At 34.7% G+C, this 26452-nt stretch overlaps 1 protein-coding gene across 2 annotated transcripts in view; it reads right to left on the bottom strand.

Moving 5' to 3' along the window:
• The window catches only part of LOC121411878 (voltage-dependent calcium channel subunit alpha-2/delta-3-like), a 105686-nt gene that overhangs the window by 32994 nt on the left and 46240 nt on the right, over window positions 1-26452 (bottom strand). Inside the window, exons 5-19 of one of the 2 annotated variants that reach the window (XM_041604764.1) lie at window positions 25594-25762; window positions 24640-24771; window positions 18507-18567; window positions 14374-14524; window positions 13378-13452; window positions 11224-11325; window positions 8903-9013; window positions 7246-7324; window positions 6205-6254; window positions 5573-5656; window positions 4850-4906; window positions 4282-4362; window positions 3492-3644; window positions 2770-2814; window positions 260-331 (exon numbers count right to left, since the gene is read on the bottom strand). In XM_041604764.1, the coding sequence (XP_041460698.1) occupies window positions 260-331; window positions 2770-2814; window positions 3492-3644; window positions 4282-4362; window positions 4850-4906; window positions 5573-5656; window positions 6205-6254; window positions 7246-7324; window positions 8903-9013; window positions 11224-11325; window positions 13378-13452; window positions 14374-14524; window positions 18507-18567; window positions 24640-24771; window positions 25594-25762 (1422 nt within the window). The remainder of the gene's footprint in view (window positions 1-259; window positions 332-2769; window positions 2815-3491; window positions 3645-4281; window positions 4363-4849; window positions 4907-5572; window positions 5657-6204; window positions 6255-7245; window positions 7325-8902; window positions 9014-11223; window positions 11326-13377; window positions 13453-14373; window positions 14525-18506; window positions 18568-24639; window positions 24772-25593; window positions 25763-26452) is intronic. The other variant, XM_041604765.1, reaches the window with a different exon arrangement.

The following is a 26452-nucleotide window of genomic DNA, read 5'->3' as shown; positions in this document are numbered from 1 at the left end:
AGTGAGTACACTCTTTAATTCTCTGTTTGTCTAATGTGATATAGCTTATGGTTATAGATTTATGAAAAAAAAACGCCCCCAAACAAAACTGATCCCGTAAAATAAGGTCATATTTCTAATTTACATTTCAATTACCAAGCTTATCTGATTTCTTTTTTTATACTTCCATGACTATGGTCAGATTGCTTGTGAGGAAAAAGTTTTTAGAAGCTAAAAACTATGAACGAAATGATTGAACTCGTTGGGTTTGGAAACTTACCATATCATCAAACATATGTTTAATCTCCATAGTAACGCTGCCAGAAAGTCTGTCCACCATCTCATTACGGAGCTAGTAACAAAAAGGTTTAGAAAGATCTGAAAGGTTTTTTTAAATGGCTATTCCTTTTATTTTAAAATATGTTTGTTACCAATAAGGAGAGGGTGATATGTCATATGATAACTTTGTTGTTTTATTATTATCTAACCAGATAGACATAAAACGTTCGCATGAAAGAACAATCCAAAAACGATATCGTTTGATAAGAATAGAATATGAATTTAAGGAGAAATTTATTAATAAAATAAGAAACAAAATGTCTCGAATTCAAAAATCGAAAGATCAACTTATTATGAAGGTGAAATTTCCAAACGTATGCAACATGCGATATGCTGGAACACACAAACATGAAGAATATATGCACAAGATGAATAGGAAAATTAAAAACAATTATCTTGTATTCGCTTCACATGCAGTATTCTAGAGTTCTTGGATTCCTCTTAAGCCTTGTCACTATTAGTAGAACTCTTTTAGAACGAAGAAATTCGCCTTTGTCATCACCAAATTAATCTACACCCAAAACAATTTACAAGACACTTGGTGAATATCTGCGATAAGGTCGAGATATACAGCTGTGCGCAAAAGTTAGTAAACCCTACCACAAAATGTACTCCATCATGCTCAATGTTGCATGTAGACAACAACTCTACAATGTTCGGCGAGTCCAGAGAACGTACTTAATTGAATGTAAAATTTTATTACCTGACTTTACGATTAAATATCTATCACGTGGCAGAACTTTTATGGTGGGGTTCATTAAGTTTTGAGCAACACTGTAATAATCCACCCATGGAGGTATAACATTGTAAATTTCTTAATATTTTAACAATATTCCCGTTGCGAAGCCTTGAAATGTTTAAACATTCTTCTTTTTTTGTTGCAAAATATTTTTTTTGACATTATATGCCTAAAGAGATAAGAGCCGAGCAATTACTTATGTGAATCTTTTACAATTGATGGGAGTGGCATTTTGTTGGGCTTTCGTTAATGTGATCGGTGTTTCTTTTATTAACACAAACTAATTCGGCATTAGATTAGTCCACCTCCTGGACTGTTGTTATTTTGTACGACACAACTACCAAACACCCAGCACACTACAACCCCACAACAGTACACGCATACACAAACCCTGAATCAGTGGGTAAGGTGAATCACTGGGGGTAAGTGAATCAGTGGAGGGCGCGGGCCCGGGCGTGTGTGTGTTGGTTATGGTTTGCCCAATCAGTAAAAATCGTCCAGGACGTGGACTAATTCGGCATTGGCGCGTGAGATAACACAATCCACACTCAATAACAACATCAACACGAACACTAGACCCAAAAACATGAATATACCAAGTATCTACCCTTTTTCGATTTCTCCCTAAAATGATTAATGGATATAAATGAACAAAATATGAAACATTGCAAACATGGAAATATTCTAAAATTAACCTACAAAGTCACATGATAATGGCCAAGATGTTTTATTAGACGATATATTAGACTGCAATATATACAAAAGTTAGCATTTGTTAGTATTGTCATGATTTTAATTCTATTCCTAATCGTCGTGTCAAAATTATTCTGAATCTTTCTTGCACACGAATTCTACTCGAACACAATTATTACATCAACAAGTATGTGAAATCAACAAAACGTAACACATCTACATTTCCTTTTACATGTCTTGGTTGATGACATAATGAAAATAAGCTGTGTTTTTCTACACCCTTTGATGAACTAGAATATATTTCTTGTCTACTGAATGCATCCAGACAGCTTGAGAAGCAAATATGTCCTGTTATTTCGGCTCGTAAGAATAAAATTCATTTAATTGTAATAAAAGAAAATGGAATTGATTTTTATATCGTGGTACACTTTTAAAAAACAGTTTGCAAAAGCATATGGAAACAAATGTAATATGTCATATTAAAGATAGTGCTGAAAATTTTGATGTTAATCTGATAAAATGTGATGGTTGTAAAAATCATTAAGGATAACGTCTAATCATTCCTTTTAAGATGACTTGAACGAGAACAAAACAGAAGGGAAAATCAAAATACCCGATGCAATCGCAATTCACTAAGTGCAATGAAGAAATAAAAATTGAAAATGATGAAACAGCCGGGATTAAATGTCATAATCTGACATTTACAACACACAGGCCCGATTCGATTTCAAATAAACATGACAAAGGGAAATCAATTACAATAATTAATCATTTAGGCAACATTCTCAGCTGTTTCGTTAAATGCCTAAAAGTGTGCATAAAAATATAGAGTTGTTAAGGCAAAGATGAAGCACAAACATTTCTGGTAATCCCTTGTATTCTCTAAATCGGCAATTAGAGTTAGTACACGAAAAATACCCCTGAGGTGTTAGTAGATATTTGGTCATTAATTTCGCATGCTCTACTCGATCCATACAAAAATATAGAAAAATATTTCAATTTGGCATTCATATTGTCACCTCCTTTCCCGAAACGAGATGTGCAGAACTCCATTTGGAAGAATCCTGATCAGGGGGAAATAATTGATTAATGTTGCAACATTAAAAACAACAAGAAAAAAATGGCTTATCAGAAGAAAATAAGACTCTTGGGACATCCATCTTCTTATTTTGTTACTCCTTTTTGTTAGAATTCACCCCCCCCCCCCATCTTGAAAATCGATGTTTTTTTTTAAACAAGTGCATACCTAGTTACCAAAAATGAATATAGCATTTCCATTTATTTGAATGCAAGATAAAAGAGCTTCGTAGATGTTCGATATCCGACTATTGAAAATACCACCCCCTATTGTTTGTTGTTAATAGGATTTCCATCTCGAGTCTCAAATTCAAAGTCAGATTTTGTAGTCATCGAATGCTATTGTAATCCAATTTAAAAGCAATTATTTGTGTGTTCATTTCGCAGTCCAAAATGACTTACATCTGACTCTGGTGCAATAGAACAAATAATGCAAAGTATTAATGCAAACCCCCTGAAAATGGGGAAAAAATGAGATAATTCTGAATTCTTAACTTAATCTAATAACTAAACTGTGTAGAAAATATAAAAAAACAAACAGTTGAACAAGATTGAAATAAAATTCAGAAGCCTCGAATTTATTGGTGTGCAGTTTATTAAGGCATGAGATCGGAAATTACAAAGTTTTAAAAAAAGTTCAATCATAAAGAGTTTTGCTTCTTACCACGTCTTCGGTATCGGATAATTCAACCTCGGCTAGATCCACACTGTTGTAATTCGGTTTGACTTTCCCATCCGTATGAAGATACCTCAATTCCGGATGGTAGAGGATGTATCCGTTATTTGTAATCGCAAACGAATATCCGTTCACACCAAGCTGGAAGAACATAAACGAAGATTATAAGGATTCGCTACTTTGAATAATGAGACGTGATTGAAATAATAAGCATCATGCAGATCATGCGGGGTCGTGTGGTGGGCTGAGAAAAGAAATTAGTGACTACTACGTGAAAGTAAGTTAACAATAAGTGATTTAAATGTGGAAGTAAGCTAGCACGTAACTGATTTTGAGTGGATATTGTATGTATTTCATCGCTCTATATAAAACTAAAATGGTGAAGAAAGAATTTTAATTTTCGTCTGATAAATGATAGTGCAAAGATCTCCTTTCTTCTTTATTTTCTTTATCTTTTGTATTTTATTCTTAGTCCTCCTGATCGTCGTATTCCTTCTCTTCTCCTTCTATTTTGTCTTATATCTATCTATCTATTTATCTATCTATCTATCTTTTTCTTTTTTTCTTTCCTCCTCTTAATCTTCTTTCGCTTCTACTTCCGTGTCTTCCTCTTCCGATTGTTCTTCTTCTCCTTCTTCTTCCCCCTCTTTCTTTTCACTTCTTCTTTCTCCTTCTTTTCTTCTTCTTCCTCCTCTTCTTATTCTTCATCATCTCCTTTTTCTTCTTCCAAATGAATTCAGTTTCTAAGTTCTCACATATTTTGATTTTATAAAATTACCTTAAATGGTGGAGTAAACTTTTTCAGTTCGTTGATGGGAACATCGCAACCTGCTACTCCTTCAAGTATTCCCTTATCCATCTAAATGAAACAAAACAAAGTACACTCTATGAAAAAAATAACATCTATAACTTATTATATGACGTACAAGCTTTGGGAATACTAGTATGTTAACTACCAACTACTTGGTTAAACGCCAAGTAAAATCAAACATTTACAAAAGTATACGTTTTCTATATATTCACAATACTTAATTACGATCTACATGTTACAACATTGGCGTGACGTAAGTGGGTTGATTCATGACGTTACACATTCTTTTTTACTTTTATATGGTTTTTACTTTGTGAAATTTCAGAAAGAGTGGTGAATCAAATTAAACACATAAACTTGATTTTTTCTCTTTCTCTTTTTTTTCTTCTTCGGATAACCTTCGTAGAAAGTCACACAATCTTAATATTCTGTATCAACTCATATGTCGATATCGATGCGAATTTTTATGATTTTGTTACCTTATTTTCGAAATAAAGATTGAATTGAATATCAATCTAAGAACAGTACAACTTACCGTTTCGTTTTTGACGTTAAAAACTGGCTGAGATACCGAGCATGTTAACCCAAGCCCCTGTTTGTTTAAAAAAAAAGATGGAAAATGAAGAAATCTTCTCGGCAAATTTTATTACGACGTGCCATAATATCAGGAACATTTTTGAATTAATCAAATCCAAGTCATATTTCCATGCTGCTAATCTATTAAGTCATATTTAGTAATGGCGTACTGATGATTTGTTTGTTTATATTGGGAGGGGGCCCTAGATCCCCCCCCAAAAAAAAAAAAAAAAAAATCATACAAATTTATACATAGAAAAAAAATGTATAAATTTTTTTTCAAACAATTTTTGTCATTCATTCTAACACCGTAATTACAACAACAAAAATTTGCCACATCGTAAAACTCACCAAAGCTGTTCTTATTGCAATTAATATTTATCTATAAAATAGTTTCAAACAACACTTTAAACATTCTCTATGTAGTTTTAACCCTTAACATACCACATTATATTATTTCTATCGAACAAAAGTGGATTTTTTTTAAGTTTAGGAACCTATGGAAAAATCTTGTCTGGTGTAGAAGAATTAATCCAAATACACAACACAAGAGGCATTGTTGTTTTGCAAGGCTTGTACTCTCATCATTTAAAAAAAAATGAATTATTACAATTGCATAGATAATACAGACAATTGCACGAAAATGTGTCCCTGGCATATTAAGGGTTAGATATATACTAACCAAAGCATCCCAGTAGACGCTACTCCAGACTGTTTTACGTAGTCGCTTATTCACCATCGGCCGACTGAGCACATGGAGATAACTCTGTAATTTCAAAGGTAGATAAAAATATTAACAATCGATAATCATTATGATCACAAAGATGGAATACGTTTATGAAATATTTCATGTTACATTTTTTAACTTCCAGTATGAATTTTGTTGATCATTTTTTTTTATATTCGTTTATCATCGGTCGACAGAGCTAAAAGAGATAACTCTGTAATCATAAATAAAATATTAACAATATAGATCAATGATTAACAAATGGTAATATTGATAATGATCACAGTGTGCAGAAAAAAAGATGAAATGTGTTCCAAAAAAATTATTATGTTACGTTTTGTAACTTCCAATAATAATTCCAACTGTAATTAATCAATGTCGTTTATTTACCATCGGTCGACTGAGCACTTGGTTAACTTTTTAATATTAATGGTAAGTAAACAATTTAATATTCACAATTCAAAATGGCGATGTGATGATACAAATTACAGTGATCTAATGAATTTCCAAAAGATCATTGTTAATGAGTATGCCAACTTCTGTAAGGTTAAGTCAAATTAGAGGCAGCAATGATTATCAAAACTTACCGTTACGTGTTCTTCGACGTCAGATATCGTTGCTAATCTGGTGTAGTAGCCTTATTCAAACAGACAAATACAATTGATTAATACATTCTGACAACATTTTGCATATTTTCAGAAGATCGTATACTTTTTTTCAAATAATGTTCACCAATAACGTTTTTATTTTTTAGTATGAAAGGTTTTAATCTCACTTAAACTTTTCTTTCGAACCTCTGTACAAAATTCAATCAAAATTCTTCCGCACAAAATTATTTGAAAACAATGGGACGATAGGGCAAGGGGGTTGGATTACACACTTCAAAACGTCAAATTAGAAAGAAAATATGAATCAACAGTCTTTCAATAATTTGTCACAAAATCTTTAATAATAATAATAATAGACAATAATGTAGGTATATTTACCCAGGGAAGCCACTTCAGTTCTGAAAACTGTTCTCCCAGCGGGCCCTGCTATTATTATTACCCCGGTTTTAGCTGCGCTGCCTATAGGCGCTCAAAGCATTCAAGGAATTTTTTCCTACCGGGTACCAATTCACCTCACCTAGGTTGAGTGCAACAGTGTGGATAAATTTCTTGCTGAAGGAAATTACGCTATGGCTGGGATTCGAACCCACGACCCTCTGTTTCAAAGTCAGTAGACTAATCCACTGGGCCACAACGCTCCACTTTGCATCTAAATATTAGCATAGTACATAAAACATTTTTGGAGTTAAGGGGGGTGCAAATGTGAGATATTTCAAGCATGAACGGAAAAGCAAAACCATCTAAAGTGAGTCTCCCACACTCAAACTCTTTGCCATCTGATATTTGTAAGTATAAAGAATCTTTTTACATTGACATAGGGCGTAAAACTTTTATTTGTGCGGGGGGATGACGTTAACTTAGGATATTTCAAGCGTGAACGGAAAAGCAAAAGCATCTAGAGTGTCTCCCCCACTCGAACTCTTTGCCGTCGAGTATTTGTAAGTATAATTAAGCTGTCACCACTCTCGGCGAGCGGCGCGCGAGTCAATATCTGAAGCAAGCTAGCTTTCAAGCTCTTACCTCGATTTTCACAAGCGACCTTGATAAGATTGGTAGGCCCGTCTACTTCCCTGCCTGTCTGGTAGGTGAAAACCCTTACCTAATGATGATGATGATACAAAAATCAATGTTTGTATTGATCCAGCGCTTCTAGAAATACTTTACTCCTAAGACGGTATAGGGTGAGGTGTAAATGTGCTAACGTCCCTGGGGTGTGAATATTGGTGTTATTTTTGACTGACGCACGCACAGATATAGCTGCATTGCTGCATGTCGTTTGTTTTCTGTCCTTTGAACACACTTAAAGAGGACTGATCAAAATAAGCAGTGCGTTAATGAACGAGTGTCCGACCGACCAATATAGTGGCCATTTTTTTTTTGGGGGGGTCTAAGATTTCTTTATCAAAAGATTTGTCACTTTGAACAATCCAAGAGTGGAACATTGATTTTATTTGGGGGGGGGTCTTGGGGTCCACCAGAAGGGTTTCGGTTCTTTCCTAGAGCAAAGATCACATCAAACTACATAAAACACCATAAAGATAAATTGTTGAGAGGTTTTGTAAAACAAAAAACGTAATGCGCCGGGGAATATATGTCCAACCAACAAAAAGGGTTAAAATCATTCAGTTCAATGGTTATATACTTCCAGAAGTTTAGTTGATATTGACAAATTTCATTTGTTGCACATAATTATATATCCTCCAACATCTTCGTTAATTTGAGCGATAGGATCAAGATGCTCAAGTTGAAAAGAATATATGGAAAGATGCGGTCCTTTTTTAAATTTTAGTCAAGTGATCAATTTAGATAATGAGACTAAGAAAGCTATCTTATGAAGATGTGAAGTTGTTTAAGTCGTGGAACACGGGAGGGTTTCATGAAGCAAAGAGGTGGTGGTTTTTACTGCCTTTTTTGTTCTGCACCAATCAGATGCAAGGATTTCAGTAGCTTGTAACAGTTGACGGTGAACATAACAGACTATTTGTATCGTGAAATGCCCCCCTGGAAATGGGACAAAAGGTGGAATAGAGACGGGGTGGTGCCACACGGATGCAGGGGCGACCATTCCTATATTTTTAAAGTAATGATCAACAACCAAAGGAAAAAAGAGGGGAAGCAATGCCAAAAAGAATGAGAGAATGATAGCAGAAGAGTGTTGTAAAGAAAAGATTATGGCATGAAACCATCAATACCCCGAGACTATAATAACCTCTTTTATTTAATAGACAAAATGACGTCTTAACTTCTCCCCATTAAAATGCATTGGCACCTCCCATGTGTTATCGGTACTGGTATATACAGTATGTATGTTTCTAATAAATAAATGAGGTATTAATGTTGTCCATCATCATTATAATCATCGTAATCCCCACCACCACAATCATCATTACCATCATCATCATAATCATCATTATTATAGTTCATGACGATTCGTCATCATCGTCGTCATCATCATCGTCACCATTTTCAGCTTCGTCGTCATTATCATCATCACCATGATCACCATAATCATCATTATCGTCAACGAAGGTGACGATTCGTCGTCGTCATCGTCAACATTACCACCACCACCAACAACAATATCATCATCCTTTCCAGTGTGAAATTGAAAAGACAAAGTGGTGGAATGACACCAATTCATTTGATGATGACACTGAGTAAAAAAAAATGTCTTTACCGTTTGATTTGGGTTGAGTTCCCTGAAGACATCTTCCGCTGTTTCTGTGAGCATGTCGGAGATTATCATGATAGCTTGGTTGCATCCAGAACCACGGTTTGTGCTGTTGAACTAAATATAGATAGAGAGGCATGCAAGGATGGTCACGTGGTGCACTGAGTCTGACAACATAATCCATATCGAATTGACAATATAGGTCTTTTTAACACTAATTTCAAGATAGATCGATCGCGTCCTCACCCACCACTCTCACCCAATGTCTAGACTCTCTCTCTTTTAAGCACACACGCACGCGCACAAAAATCGGATTAATACACCTGGGCCCGTATTCCTGGGCCCCGTCTTACAAAGAGTTACGATAATAATAATAATGATATAGGATATTTATATTGCGCACATATCCACCTTGTAAGGTGCTCAAGGCGCTCCTATATTACCCGGCTAAGCTAGGCGTTCATAGCGCACACAGCTTCTTAAGGAATTACTTCCTACCGGTACCCATTTACCTCACCTGGGTTGAGTGCAGCACACTGTGGACCAGTTTCTTGCTGAAGGAAATTACGCCATGGCTGGGATTCGAACCCACGACCCTCTGTTTCAAAGTCCGAAGACTAATCCACTGGGCCACAACGATCGATCAAATCAATCGATACTCTATGGAAATTCATCAGTGTCATAATTTTTTCTACAGGAAATTTGCAAAATGTCCATTTTAAATAAACGAGAACACACCAATTGTCAAGAAATCAATGAATCTATGGATATACATTCATATCTAGACAATCTTTTGAACAAACATGCATTTTATGTGTTGACTTTGCTGGCTTTCCATAGATGTGATTGATCGGATCAATCGCAACTATTTGTAAGACATGCCCCTGGAAGTAGGCTTTTAACACATCCACGAATCATTTTTTTCTAACTCTGCTTCGTCTTTCGTCATTAACTTTAAAGTATTTGAAATGTTTAAATGTTTTTTTTCTGTTGAGTTCTTGGTGAGTGTGTGTGTGTGTGTACTTGTCAGGGGGAGGTTGTGTCGGTGTGGGTATGAGGATGGGTGTGTGGTTGTGTGTGATGGTGTGGGGTGCGTGTTGGGATGCTTGTCAATCGAAATGCATATTATGATAGCCATTCTCATGCTTGAACAAGAAGATACAAAGTATCATATACAATTTAAAAAAAAATACAAGGTGCACAATCACGTCCGTCCCATCTTTCTCTCCCTCCCTCTCTTCTGGTATACTATCACTTTCATCTCAGTCACCTCACAATTTCCATAATCTCTCCTCTTCCAACAGACAGTTCTCTTAGAATCAATTATATAATGAAAAATCTTAAGTAGTATTTATCAGCATAACATTTGCATTTGACAGTTTATCCCATCAAATCCGATCCAATTTGTTCTCAATTTCATTACGGGGAATATAAAAATGGTTCACTTCCATATCATTTTTTTTTTCATCACAACGAAAGCAAAAGCTATACTAATCCATTGACTCTGTTAAAAATGCATACAAAGTTACCGTGAAACACTGAAATAATTTCCAGGATTTGTATCTTAATGTATTTTCATTGTTTTCATTATTGCGCACTCTGACAACGTATTGCAATCAAATTTGATGCATCTTTGTAGTCATGTGCTGTATTAAAGTCACGTGATGAAAATGAGTACCAAAAATAGTTCCCATAAAGCCTTGGTGATCAATCACACAACAGCTAAACACATTATTGCATTTTGACTCAAAAGCAGAATGTGCACTCAATATGAACCCGTAATGATTTTGACACTAGCTAACACCAAAAGAGGACTCCAGTGTGAATGGAGAGTTGATATGAATTAAAAGAGATGTACTGCAATAATTGATGACTTCCAGAGAAAAAAAACCCAGATTATTAAGAATATAATCTACATGTACCTCTGATAGCCTTGGAACATCACATATTTTGTCTGATTTGAGAATTGCTATGGTCATTCATCCTTTATGCATTTATAAATAGATCAATTTATTCATTCAATTATATTTTTTCATTCATGTATTGATTTATTCATTTATCCATTTGTTCATTATCCATCTATTCATCCATTTATTCGTCCATTTATTCATTCATTCATTCGTTAGTTAGTTAGTTCGTTCGTTCGTTCGTTCATTCATTCATTCAGTCAGTCACTCATCTATTCATTCATCAATTCATTTATCCATCCATCCATCCATTCATCCATCCATCCATCCATTCCTCCATTCATTCATCCATCCATTCATTAATTACTCCACTCGGTCAATCATTCAATTTATCCATGTCTTCACATGAATGCTACTTACATCACTAAGTAAATTAAAAGCGTGTCTCACAGCCTTTGATAGGTCTGCCATACCGTACGGCTCTAGTTTGGGGACTGATCTAGTCAGTGCATCTTTAATCAACTGTAGAGAAAAAATAAAGAAAAAAAATATATACTGGTTAAAGTTTGAAATCTGCGTCCTCTTTCATTTTTATACAAAGAAGGGAGGAATGGTTTTAAAGAATGAGGTTTGAAGCAAGAATCCAGTTGCATTTTCAGCGGCATAAAAACGGTTAAACTGTTGGATAATGATCCTATATGTTATCCGTTTCTGTCTATATCTTCGCCTAAACCCTCCCTCTCCCACCCTTTCTCACCCCCTCCCCACCTCTCTATCTCTGTATTTCTTTCTCTCCGTTGTTGATGCATTTGTGGAGGGATTACCTTGAATAAATCCAGTACATTTATCTTTATTACAGAGCGAAAATACGTACGTATGAATCCATTCAATATGAAATATTGATATTCTCGTCATCATTGGATCATACTACGGATATAGGAATGCAACGCACGCTCAACTTGGGGGACAAGAGTCATTTAATTTGAAAGCAAGTACAAGCATTTTCTACTTTATTTTTCAAACATTTTTCTGTTGATGTTATTTCTCTCTGTAATACTATAGTAGTTTGCAAAAATAGCATTTAAAATGTCATCCAATATCCGCAAAACATGTAGATCCTGTGCAAAATTGTCAACATTTTATTTGTCATTATTTTATTTGGCATTTCAAATATATAGAGAATACAAAGTTACAAACGAGTCAATGAGTAGAACAATGACAATGTTGCACGACAAAGAAAATAGGACCAGGGCTCCATAACACAAAAGTTGCAATCAATCGCTAAATACCAATGACCAATCAAGATCATCGTTGCATGCGCACTTTGTTTAAACCACTGACCGGGAACCAATCAGTGCGGTTCTTTCATATTCGCGATTGGTCGCAAACCTTTTGTGTTACGGGACCCCGGATCGGAGTTGGAGAGGCTGTCTGTCTGATGAGAAAACTAAAAATGAAGCTAATTAGAGTTAAAGTGATACTTCAAACCGGTAAAACAATGGTAAAATGAGAAATTACAGATACATGTAACAATCTCATGAATACACAGACAGCTTCAATTTGTGAATAAGTTCAGAGACCTTAAATTTGTGTTTCATTTGTGTCTGGCAAAGTAATTAAGGAAGAATATCATTTCAAGTTCCATCCCATCTGCGCAATACATTACGTCCTTTCGCAAATAGATAACAGCTTCATATAAAAATCTCATGAATACGTAAACGCAGAGAGCTTCCATTATTGAAAAAGTTCAAGGACCTTAATCAAATTTTGAAAACACATCCCTTTCAAGAAAGGGAAATGGGCTGCGATGCACGATCATAAAACTCTCTACCCAAATCCTGCTCGCAAATGAAGACGAACGAGGTCTTCTTTCAGACGGCTGTTTCCTACAAATTGTTATCCTGCCAGGGTATATTTCTTATAGTTTGATTTAGAATTCCAATGTATTGTAGGTTTGTTTCGGATATTCAACTCGAGCAGTGTACCCTGGTTTCGTTTTTTTTTTCGTCTCTTCTGCTGTCACAATGAATCAGAATTGATGTCGACAGCCCAGTTACGCGTGAATCCTTCGTTTTGTGGGGGTTTGTGGTCTCCCCCCCCCCTTCTACAAGACATGCATGACATTATCCGCAACTGCTAGCACATGCACTGTTGTACCAGTGGGGGTGGGGGCTTGAAACCACATTTTGCTTTTAAATTGTATTTATTGTGTACTCAGTGTAGTATATATTTCAACAAAGTCTTCAAAGTTTTCAACTTCCCTGTCAGGTTAAACCATATTGACATATCAATAATAGAATGATTATTGGTTTTTCAATTGGAGACCATGCTTGTTTTGTATTCGATTGATTTTGTTTTTGAGGGATATCTCAAATATTTGACCAATCTGACTTGTCTGACATTCAGTATACTCCAAAATGTTGCCCAATGTCGCTACCTGGCAGAACATTGGTTCACATCGAAGACAAACCATTTTGTGTTAGGTCTGAATTATTGTTCCCACATAAAAAGAATATATAACACAAAGCACTGTTACAATTGGTTTCAGTTTGAATAAAAAACAATTCTACTTACATTTTTGTTATCTGAGGTAGCTTGCACGAGGGTATCGTTGAAACATGGCTGAATGAACTTGGTAGTTTCGTTGAACTGTTTGTTAAATAAGAGAAATATTGTATTTTTTCATTTAAAAAAGTACATTCTAAATCATTATCCTATCACGGCTCAAAATGTTCATTAATATAAGTTAAAATGTGTAAACTTGATCTTTAAAAAGACACAAAGATCCACCTGGATCATAGTGCACCAAAAGCCCGGCAAACACTACAGGATCCTTCGCGATCCGATTTTCAAAGAAACTGTATATAGTTTGATGTGAAATTCCAACCTTTTAACTCTCAACGATCAAATTTCCGAATAGTGGGATGAATACTGAAATCGAAATTTCAGTCTATTCCCTGTAGGAATGAAAGCAAATTCAATTCTAAATCGTAATGACGTCAAAAACGGCTTCGAATTGAAGCCGATTTTGACTTTACTCGATCACTATCCATTCCAGCAAAGCAGAATTCCGATTTGAGTATTCCTAGCATTTTGCCGAACTACAATAAAAAAAATGATTTCACTTCTCAGAACTGGGGCCCGTCTTACAAAGAGTTGCGATTGATCCAATCAATTGAAACTATGGAAAGCCAGCAACGTCAACATAAAATACATGTTTGTTCAAAATATTTTCTAGAAATTATGCATATTCAGACATTCAACGCTTTCTTGACGATCAAATATGCTTCTCTTTGTTTTCAGAGGCCATTGAGCAAATTTCTTAGAGAAAAAATATGACATTGATGGAGTTCCATATATAATTGAGATTGATCGGATCAATCGTAACTCTTTGTAAGGCTGGGTCCAGATCGGGCTTTAATAAATGTCGTCGTATGAAAGGAGATGCATGCCCTCTGTCCAATATTTCCGATAGAATCGTTAATGCTACCATGTGAATCTCTGGAGCCATCACCATCACCATGGCAATTATCTTCAGCTTTGAGTGACGAGAGACAAGGCGAAACTTACACTGATGACGTTGACGAAATCGTTGTCGCCAAAGGTGTCGAGGATCTTCTTGATGGCGTATTTGGCGATCTCGACGTAGAGTCCGGTCATGCTGCCGCTCATGTCAACTAGAATGACCACGTCCTTGGGAGAGGTGGCCCCTTCAACATACCTAGCAATAGTAAGACATCGAGAAATAAAAAGAGAGAGAAAGAAAGAAAGAAAGAAAGAAAGAAGGAAGGAAGGAAGGAAGGAAGGAAGGAAGGAAGGAAGGAAGGAAGGAAGGAGGAAGAAGAGAAAGAAAGAAAGAAAGAAAGAAAGAAAGAAAGAAAGAAAGAAAGAAAGAAAGAAAGAAAGAAAGAAAGAAAGAAAGAAAGAAAGAAAAGAAAGAAAGAAAGAAAGAAAGAAAGAAAGAAAGAAAGAAAGAAAGAAAGAAAGAAAGAAAGAAAGAAGAAGAAGAAAGAAAGAAAAAAAAAAAAAGAAAAGAAAGAAAGAAAGATAGAAAGAAAGGAAGGAAGGAAGAGGAGAGGGGAAAAGAGTGTGTGTGTAAGAGAGAGCGGTGAAAATAAGGGAAATATAAAGGGAAGCGTAATCAATAACGGCAAAAATATACATTACAATAATTTGGTAATTTCACCCTTATGAATATAGACATAACTTTGATAGAAATAATGTTTTTCTTTTATTTGTAATCTACAAACTTCTAGTGCTCTACGGTGTTCGCACAAAAGCAAAATGAAGGAACTAGGTGTTTACTGTCAAGTATAATTACTGATACGTAAACAAAAGATTCTTTCATCCCCATTTCTCCCTGTTTGCAAGAATCATGGAAACCTTGAAGAATTCACCCATTAACTCTGTCCTTATCCCTATCACTCACTATTGTGATTATCGAGAAGAAAAGAAGCTGCTTTTTAACATGCATAGGGCAAGATATTACAGTCTTCTGTATCCATGGCTGGGTATCATCGCCAATGAGGTGCGTATGGTTCTTTCTTCTTCTTTTTTTTTCATCTTTTAAAGGGGAAAGTTTACCTTGATGGTATGTCGAATTTGATGAGAATCAAACATAAGAGAAATATATAAAGGGAAACTTGGTTCAAATCCATCATAGAATGAAAATGTCATTTGATTTCATTTTGTGATCTCACGTGCGAGCCTCGTCGCAATAATGAATCCCATGAAATGTCATCGGAAAAATTGCGATTTTTTTTTCTTTATGTGTGCTGTCATTTATGATAGACACATCGCTTCAATACGTTCATGCACCCTTCTATGAAATATATACATTCACATCATCAATGCACTATTAAAAAGAGCAATTCAACTTTAATCAAAAATGACTTGGAGTCAGTGTTGACTTCCATTTCAACCAAAAAAAAAAAATAGAGAGAGCTTAGTACCATCAACAAAACACCGGTATTCATGCTCTTGTTATATCCCTTCACATAATAAGACACTATGTATTATCAGAAAGAAGATAATTCGATGCTCACATAATAATTTCGGCAAGGTTACCTTGGCGCTGTATCGTAATGGAAACATGTTTGTAAAATGACACCTGACTTTACAATCGATTAGAATACGTTCTTGGGTGCTACTAGTAAATCACATTTAGTCTTAATCTTGTTTAATTCCTTACAACTCAACGTTTTGATATAATGCTCGAAGAGTAAAGTTTTGTCGATAGCAAGCTTTCAGATATAAAATTTACAATTTGTCTAAACTTGATTATGCTATCTCATTTTCTTGAAACATCAATTGACAATCGAAATTTTGAGTGTATAATTTCACAGAAGGACATGTCCAATTCGTTCGTAAATTCATGCATAATTTTACGAACAGTTTTAATGAAACGTTCCCTGATGACATCATCATTTTTTCAAATAAAATATAAAACATTACAATTGCTACCGGCATTACGCTTGCGTTATGAGTTAATTGGAAAAAAAAATCGTGCCATTAATTACAAATAGGGTACAGTAATGGGAAGGGAGTATTGATAGACTATTGAATTAAAAAAAATAGGCCAGAATATTTTCAGATTCGACCTGAATATAGTTTGAGTGAAATAAATTGTATGCATTAAAAGTCAGACCGGTAAATATCAAAGTGGGTTTGCTTCTAAATCATCCCTGACCTACAAGAATTTGCATCAGAAGAAACATGGCTAATCAGATCATATCTCTCCTGGGAGACGACCAACGCTGTGAAGTGCATACTCTACCACCTTATTCTAATCATGTATGAAGGAGTATCAATCGCGAGTAGGGGTGTACTACCCCCCCCCCCCCCCTCCTCTTCCATAAAAAAAACGCACTTAACACAAATATTACGCAATTTAAAAGAAAAATGAAAATTATTGGTAAAAGCTAGGTCTAGGTCTATGTCTATTGGTAAAAGCTAGGTTTGCAGTCTTGAATATAAATATCTACCAATTTGCCATATCACAGTAAGGGAAATGAGTGTGTGTATACTTTATGTAAATGTACCTGGTTTTTTTTTTCATCGTATGTGGGAGGTTGATGTAAATTGGAATTAGGGTTACCATGATAATTTTTTTTCTGCAAATTATTCATGAATATAAATTTTCACATAGATTTTTGGTTTATATATATAAATAAATAAATATATATATATATATATATATATATATATATATATATATATATATATATATATATATTATATATATATATATATATATATTATATATATATATATATATATATTTATATATATTATATATATATATATATACAGTGCGTATCAAAAAAAGTTTACACTTAGAATAAATCCTGTAAAATTCCATATTTGTAATATCCTGACGATTTTTCCACATTTTAGCATTGGTACAGATCCATTTAAGCAAATGACGATATAACTGTCGAAAAATATTTCCGCTTGAGTGAGCACCACTTAGTTTTGAAAAGTTGGTGAAAAATGATTTGCGCAGAACTTTGAAATAATTATGCGAATAAAAGTAGACCTTAATCATGAAGAACACGTGGAAATTAGCAAGTAAAATTGATACGACGATATCTTTTACCTTTTTAAACTTGTTTCCTTGCCCAAACACTTCGAAGAGTGCATTGCGCCCCATCCCACTCCCCCACACACCGAGTCCATCGTGACGATATTTGCTTTACACTGAGCTGTGATTTACATGAAATGGCTTAGGCTTGATTTTCATTTTGTTAATCATTGCCAAGCTTGGGAAAAGTGTGGAGAAACAAGTATTAAATGAAAATGAAATGTAAACCAACTTTAAATGATAAAAACTTAGTGAAAAATGCTGGAGATGTCTGATATAAACTTTTGTTCAGATTCAGTTATGTCCTCAGATCCAGCTGGCACAAAAAGGGTAAAGGTTGTGCTTACTAAGTGTTGAAATTTCAAATTTGGGCGGCAAAATTGTTATAAAATGCTTGAATGTATCCGTTTTATTTCCCCTTTCCCCTTGACACAGCGTGAAAACAAGCATTTCTGCGCAAACAGATTTCTGCGAGCTTTACAAAAATGGACAGTGCTCACTCAAGTGTAACATTCTGTCAAAACTTTTACCTTCATTGGATAGATGAGACCCAAACCCATAATTATATGTGAAAAAATTACCCACATGTTGTATATTTTTAATTCCCAGGGCTTTTTCAAAGTGTAAACTTTTTTTGATACGCACTGTATATATATATATATAGGTAGGTAGGGGTTTAAATAGGTTGGGCTCAATTTGGTTTTCTTAGTATAATACGCATTTTATCCCATCATTATCTGCTTCAGCTTTTTGGTAAATATTTTTGTAGATTCTTGTTGATATAAAACGAAGATGTGAAAATTTTGTTGCAATTATTTACATTGAGTTCATGTGAATTATTTGATTGACAGCCTTAATAAAAACATGCTGAAAACAGTGTGTGGGTGTGTGTGGGTTTTTCAGATGGTGCGTATGTGTGAATGGAGATGTGTGAGTGTGCGTGTGCATTTGTCTTTATACATATCCTCATCAAAATACAGCATTTATGACACTCCCAACCCCCTCCATCAAAACAAATAAAAGAATAAATAAATAGAAAAATAGATAAAAAATGGTAATGAAATAAGATGAAATAATGTAATAAGAATATAAATAAGAATTTGAATAAAGATGTTCTTACCAGCCACGTACTCTGCAATCGTACAGATCGAGATCCTCTATAGGTGGGACCCATCTATACCCTAATAGAAAGAAATGGAAATAAAAAGAAATGCATGTACTATATCTAAGAGATTTCATGGAGCACTTGTATTTGTTACTTCATACATTGCCAGTGTCAAGAAATGCGGTCATTTAATGATCAATGTCCGCAAAATTACAATCGATATCTTTCATTCTTGGTGGACTGAACTTAACTTATTGTATATCTGTAAATTCCGTTCACTCTAAAAACGAATCAGTCAAATTGACTAGACCAGTAGTCAACTGGGTGCAACTGATATGGCAATCACTGATAGTCACATTTCTGACAAATATTCTAGTCAGAAATAACTCTGTTCTAGTAAAATACAACTAGAAAATGGTCAAATGTGACTAGGAATAACAATTGGACTCAGTTGATCCTATTAAGTAGTCATTTTTGACTGATTTGTTTCTTAAAGTGCAGATTGAAATGCAGATTCTAATAGATTGTGGTCAGCCGTTATAAATCAAACAACAACAACAGGGACCAATCAAAAATTGGATCGAGAGTTTCAATCGAATAAGATTGGATTCTCAATCTAACTTTAAACCATTTTTGGACTGGTCCCTAATCGCAATCTATTTCAATCTAAGGAATATATATATTAGAGAGTGCATTAAAGGTACATGTAATGAAGTCGTACAGAGACGTATATGTTTTCCCTGTGAATCCAATTATTCACTAAATTTCCGTGGATATTTACAATTTCGGAGTTCAGTACATAATTTTTATCACATATGAACGTCCCATGCAAGTCAATCTCTTGAGCAAATGGAGCTTAACATGAAAAAATGTTGCTCATAATAACTAATAATAATAATGATAATAAAATGCAATTTATTAGGCGCCATATCCATCTCGTTAGAGGTGCTAAAGGCCCACAAATGAAGAGGGGAGCAAACGAAATTACTAAGTAACACCGAAATATAGAGGCAAGTTTTAGCTTAATCTTAAATTTTCGACACACACTCTAAAAAATGAAGTGCTAATTCAGCTCTTAAAGAGCGAGTATAGTGACTGCACTTCAGAGTGCTGATTTTCCTCGTTCAAATTTGAACTAGACAAATCAGCACTCCGAAGTGCAGTCACTATACACGCTCTTTAAGAGCTGAATTAGCACTTCATTTTTTAGAGTGCACCTGCTATAACGGATCTCAGAGGGAGGGTTCCATGTGAGCCCATCTCGTGTGTAATTCGTATCCCGGGATTCCAGCCTATTCCCTGTGCGCGAGATGAACGGAAAACTGACCAAAAAAATTATCGAACATACGCAAGAATATTTTTTTTCCTGTTTGACTCAAAATTTGTTATCATGGTCTTGGGCCGTTAGTCTTACAGCCGGTTTAACGACATTAAAGGGGGATTCCATGAACTGACAAGTTCTGCTCCATGTGAAGTGGAATAATATCTTCAGAGAGTTGCTCGATTATGCATGATCATGATTATGGTCAGGCTCGTGATAATACCACGATGACTGAAAACCCGCAAGAATTGATATTAAATGCCTGAGGTGAATTACACTGTAACCTCAAGAGATCTCAAATTTGAAATGCCATAAATTTCCTTTAAATGTCCATGAATGCCAAATCAAATTTCCTATAATAAACTTGAAAATATTTTTGCTATGTTTAACATGAATAATTTATAAAAACACTTTCTCGCCATTACGTCTTTCACATATCGTATGTCATATCGAGAGAGCGATATTCGCTTAGGATGGGATTGAATATCGCTCTACCGCAAATCTTGGTCAATACTTTGATGTATTATTTATATCTATTTGGAGATTCGGTCGGTCAATATGAAGAGGCGCGGTGTAAGGTAGTGAGATATAATGAGCATCCAACACGAGCAAGAAAAAAAATAGACATCAAAATTATGGTTTAAAGGACATTGATTTAATGATGAATAACGAGTAAGAAGGTGGTGGGTTGTCTAGAGTATAACTAAGAATGGCTATATTGTGAGCGAGCTTTGCTATCCCTAAATGGTACACAACAAAAATATTCTATAAAAATATGACGGAGCATATCATCTTTGATGGTAACGATAGAGTGAACTTATTCGGCAACATTAACGTCAAACTCATTTACAATCATTTTGTGCAAAATGAGGAGTCAGGACCTTATTCTTGTGGGTGGGGGCTGAATATCAAGAGAACTATAATAATAGAAAGTACAATTATTCAAATAACACACCGTTGCTCCAAATTAAGTTGAAGTCTACCTTAGTTTTGGTAAGTCCCCTAAAGGTCCATGTCACTTGGAAAAGTCATTATTACGTGAGTGTATGTGTCATAAAACGGCAATGATATGGAGGGTACAAAATTCATAAAGTACCCATTTTACATCAAATCTATTTTGATCGGATGTCCTATCTTGTTTATATAACCCCCTTTTAAGCATGAAATGGGCTGATAGTTTCTGGATATGATCTCTTTTTGTTAGTTTCCAATATCCAATTACAAAAGAAAGTTTTGAAAGGGCAATATCGAATAGATATCAAAACATCACCGAAAAAGGGCCCTACCTCCAAACTTCAAATTCTAGCGACGGAAAATTCCAAAATTGAATTCTAATAGCTGAGAAAAAAAATATTCACTGACCACTACACTTCAGTTTCACATGATATTTGGGAGGAAAGCGATGAAAAGAGATGTACACAGATAGAGAAAGAAAACAAGAGGAGAAAGTGAGAGAGAGAGGGAGAAAGGGAAGAACGATGTGGATATATAACATGTCAAAAGTACATGACCACGCTAACAGCTGAATTTTAAATGCTTTCCCACTTCAAGGGGAAAATTCAATCATCAAAAAAGGGGCACTCCTCACTTCACCTCACCTTCTAATTTAAAAAGAATGGTAGAATATTGACTGGGGAACGAAGTGATCTGTGACAGATCTCAATTTCATTAGCATTGCTTGAAAAGACAAGACAAGACAGGACAATTATGTGGCTGGCGTGAATTCAATCAAATTATATAGTCTTGTTTGCGAAAGTTGTCATCTAGAATATCATAAACCACACAATTTCTTAGTAACGAGAGTGAAATTGAGATTGAAGAATATGTGGTCAACTTTTATTTCAATCATTACAACGTAAGAAATATCTTGGAGGGATATCTTGCGGGCAGTACATTGTAATTTCAGTTTTAATTAAAATTGTTAATTTTCGGTGAAAGGAGATAAAAATCATATGTTTTCATGGATGAACTTTTACAGAATACTGCTAAACATTGCCATTTTGGTATTATATGTAGTTTACTCTATAGCCATGCATACTCCCAAACTCAAACCTCTTACTATGGCGTACTTTTGACCGTGCGATCTAATCTACCATTACAGACCGTTGATCCATTCTACTGATACCTTGCATCTTAAACTGAAACGGATATGCATTTCAAAAATAACTTAAAGGGGAATGAAACCTTTGGAACAAATAGGCTTGTGTAGAAACAGAAAAATCAAAGAATAAGAATAAAGAAAGTTTGAGAAAAATCGGACAAATAGTAAGAAAGTTATGAGCATTTGAATATTGCAATCACTAATGCTATGGTGATCCTCCTGTTGGCAATGCGACAAGGATGTGTGATGTCACTGATGAACAACTTTCCCTTTGGGGTCATTCCATGCCAATTCACCCAATGAAAGTGCAATTTTGCACCCGACCTCTCGGAATTCGTTGTAATTGTAAATTGGTATACATAAAATTCACCATGGCCCAGGCACAAAACAAAAAAAATTAGTCAAATCGGTCCATCGGTTCTCGCGCTACAGCCCGCCCTTTTCTCCTTGTTTTGACAAAAATGGGCGTGACCTTCAACTTTCAATGGCCATTGCGTCGTAACGTGTTGACCAATTTTCACGAAACTGGTACCATTTAATAGGAAATTCAGAGAGGAATCCAAAACATGCATCAAATAATGTATTGGAGCGATTTATAAGGTCGTGACCCTTGACCTTTACTTTGACCTTGAATTTGACCCCCGGACAAATAATTTTTTTACTTGATTTTCATGTATGTTAATTATTTGTATGATATTGACAAAATATGTTAAAACCAATGATGATATTTTATTTCTTCACCTTTAAAAACTCTTCCAAAGATATCATGAAATTTCACTCTAGTCCCACATGCTGATATTCATGTTAGTAAAGTGTTCACCAGTTACATGATTTCTTCCAATCTTTAAGTCACAGTATGCAAACACATGATAAGAAATTAAGCTCATCAGTTCACAAATGAAACATTAAACATTTATGCTCATGAATAGGTATCTGTTTAGGCATTTTTATGTTCAGCAATATATATCATATATATATATTATGGGAGCTTTAAATAAGCATATACTCAACAATTTGATGATAAAAATAAACACTTTACTAAGAAGCATATATATATATATATATATATTGATATATATTGCTGAACATCAAAATGCCAAAACAGATACCTATTCATGAGCATAAATGTTTAATGTTTCATTTGTGAACTGATGAGCTTAATTTCTTTTCATGTGTTTGCATACTGTGACTTAAGATTAGAAGAAATCATGTAACTTTTGAACACTTTACTAACATGAATATCAGTATGTGGGACTAGAGTGAAATTTCATGGTATCTTTGGAAGAATTTTTAAAGGTGAAGAAATAAAATATCATCATTGGTTTTAACATATTTTGTCAATATCATACAAATAATTAACATACACGAAAATCAAGTAAAAAAATTATTTGTCCGGGGGTCAAATTCAAGGTCAAAGTAAAGGTCAAGGGTCATTACCTTATAAATCGCTCCAAGACATTATTTGATGCATGTTTTGGATTCCTCTCTGAATTTCCTATTAAATGGTACCAGTTTCGTGAAAATTGGTCAACACGTTATGACGCAATGGCCATTGAAAGTTGAAGGTCACGCCCATTTTTGTCAAAACAAGGAGAAAAGGGCGGGCCGTAGCGCGAGAACCGACGGACCGATTTGAATAATTTTTTTTTTTGTGCGTGAGCCATGGTGAATTTTATGTGTACCAATTTACAACGAATTCTGAGACGGTCGGGTGCAACCACTGGGTGAATCCAGATGGAATGACCCTTTGGTGGACTATAAATTACCCTCAAAATGTCTCTTTTGCTTTTTCTTATGATGATACAAACTCTTTATCCATGATGTATTCTTAAAAAAATATGTTTTACATGCCCTCATGTAGAAAGAACACATGATTTATGGATAGATGTGATAAAAGAGGCAATTCAAGTGAAATATATACTAAAGTAATGGGGAGAGTTGTTCACAAGTGACATCACACATCTTTGTCGCATTGCCAATTTGCTATCTCCATAGCATTAGTGATTGCAATATTCAAATGCTCATAACTTTCTCATTATTTGTCCGATTTTTCTCAAACTTTCGTTGATCTGTTTCTTTGATTTTCTGTTTTCACACAAGCTATCTTGTTCCAATGGTTTCATTCACCTTTAAGGAAGATAGAATGAATTAAACATCGTTACTTGTGATTGATTGTTCTCATCTATTACTAAGACGTCAGTAGAATGATAAATGGATCATACACCCTGGAGAATATTTAATGGTTCATCATTATGGACCGGTAAATCAAAGGGACCAATAAATCAAAGGCCCCCAACAGTGGAAATAAAAAGTTGTTACCATTAGATTCAACATTTCATTCATTTTTAATCCTGATGAAAAGGAAATAAATCTAATTCCGTTGTTGGTGGTGTTGTAAATGCGATCGACGAGAAAAGTATTTCACTTTCTTCGATACTTTTATAGATTTGGAACCTCGGAGATTTATAATCACGAAGCCGCAAGAGCGTAAGGTCTAGGGAAAAATGGGATAATGTAGTAGATATCAAATGCCGAATGTCACAATAAGACGGAGGAAAAACTAAGAAAATTGACTTATTGTCGCATATTGTGGAGATAATAGAACGTTAATTACAGAATTCACAGTTATCTTAAATTTTATTGCAGAATAAGACATCTTGGACATATTGTCATTGTACTGTAATAATCATAGAGATATTAAATTTGCATAATATTATGAGACTTACCTGGGTAGACTCTGAAATACCCTGTTCTGCTTCCGAAGTACTGCCAAGTCAAAGTCGGATCGTTCTGGTAATTCTCGTGATAGGTTTCGTCTAACAGAACCGTCGCTTCAATACTATTCAGCAATTCAATACCTAAGATTCGCAACAACAACAAAATCAACGGATTTAGTATAGATTGTTAGTATTTATATTAGATTTTTATCACAAAGAAAGACTTTCTTCTATTTATCTAAATTTGAGTTCCGTGAACAGAAGACTTAGCGAGAATGTCGATGCTGTTCTTTGTTAAACAGGGCCAAAGATCAAAATCATGTTTACACAATGGTTGCTCAAGTTCATCCCAACGGATAATCTAAGTACTTTCTTATGGAAAAAAAAATAAAAACCGGTCCGCCATTTGCATGCGCTCTATAAATACTACTTTGTTTTTTTTTTTGTTTTTTTTTTGTTGTTGTTGAAGTTACTGTTTTCTATTCTAAAGCCCCCATTACACTTATTCCGAATCAAGCAGAATTGGCCGGAATGAAAGGACTATTGTTAGACCACCAGTTGGTCATTTAAATCTACTTTGAATACCGCTGGAAAATACCCCTCGAATGTTTTGAGCATGACGAAAACCTTCGGGACGGCCAAAAGAAATTACAAAATATTTCGAATGCACTCGGAATGCAGCCAGAATATTTAGAATGCGCCAAGAATGTAGCACGAATTATCTATCAATCTGACTCCATTGCGATTCATTTTGAATAGTGTATGATGATTCACCTGGTCAATTTACTGAATTTCAACTCCAGTTTGGTGATTTTATAAGTTCCTCCCAAAAAATTTCTAGATTTTAAAAATATTTCTTTCGTTCCAGCTTCTGCTTGATCCCTGCTGATTCCGAATAAGTGTGATGGGGGCTTAAACATGAAACCATCTCAGTAATGAAGCAATTATGAAGCTTAAATTTACCTTGATTGTATACATTAGTTGGCACTTGAATAGTTGCAATAGTAGTGTTGATCGGTATATTGTCAAAGTGGCTATCCGGTGTAACGTCCAGTTCTTTCCGGATATCTTTCTCCAAATCCGGATCCACTGTAGTATTCGTATTCACAAGGATCGCATTGTAGTACGTAAACTGTTAGAAATATATACATGTACATCAATTGATTAACATTTATGGCTTAAAGAAAAGCAATGGAAAAAACACATGCGGAGCAAAGAAAAATATCTGTGAATTATTAACCTTATCAGAATATTGCATGTCTTAACACATCAGGTTATTTCATTTCTTTTTATTCATTTCAAAAAATCTTTTCGGAGAGGGGTATTCCTTTGAATGTAATAATCAGGTTTTTCAGTGTTGAGCACGTTGTCAATGTTAATATTTGAATAAGCACTTTTTCGTGCCAACCGTAATTGTACAAATTAGCAAAATTTCATTAACCAGTCTGATCCCTTTTTCTGTTTTTATCAAAACAATGGGGGTTCCATTTAAAATATCAAAATTACCGGTAATATGGACATAACCCGTGCGTCATTGATAGAAAACATTTTTCGAGCAATGTAACATCTTGAAAAGTATTTCTGCACAAGATTGTGGAACGACGTCAATTGAATTATTCATGGTTAATTTAACGGCTTAGTTTTGCCAATCAAGGTCATAAAGCCCTTATGAATAATTCATGCGATGTAGAGATAGCGGTATTCCCGATCATTGGATATGAGCTTAGTTAAGGGACTCATGTGACACAATGAATTTATGCCTACGTGGAAATTATATAGATATCTGAAAAGCATTAATAAATGATATACTCAACTTCTAACT

Source organism: Lytechinus variegatus, chromosome 3, assembly GCF_018143015.1.
Source record: "Lytechinus variegatus isolate NC3 chromosome 3, Lvar_3.0, whole genome shotgun sequence".
NCBI classification, from domain to species: domain Eukaryota; kingdom Metazoa; phylum Echinodermata; class Echinoidea; order Temnopleuroida; family Toxopneustidae; genus Lytechinus; species Lytechinus variegatus.
This window is presented reverse-complemented; position numbering and strand designations above follow the sequence as displayed.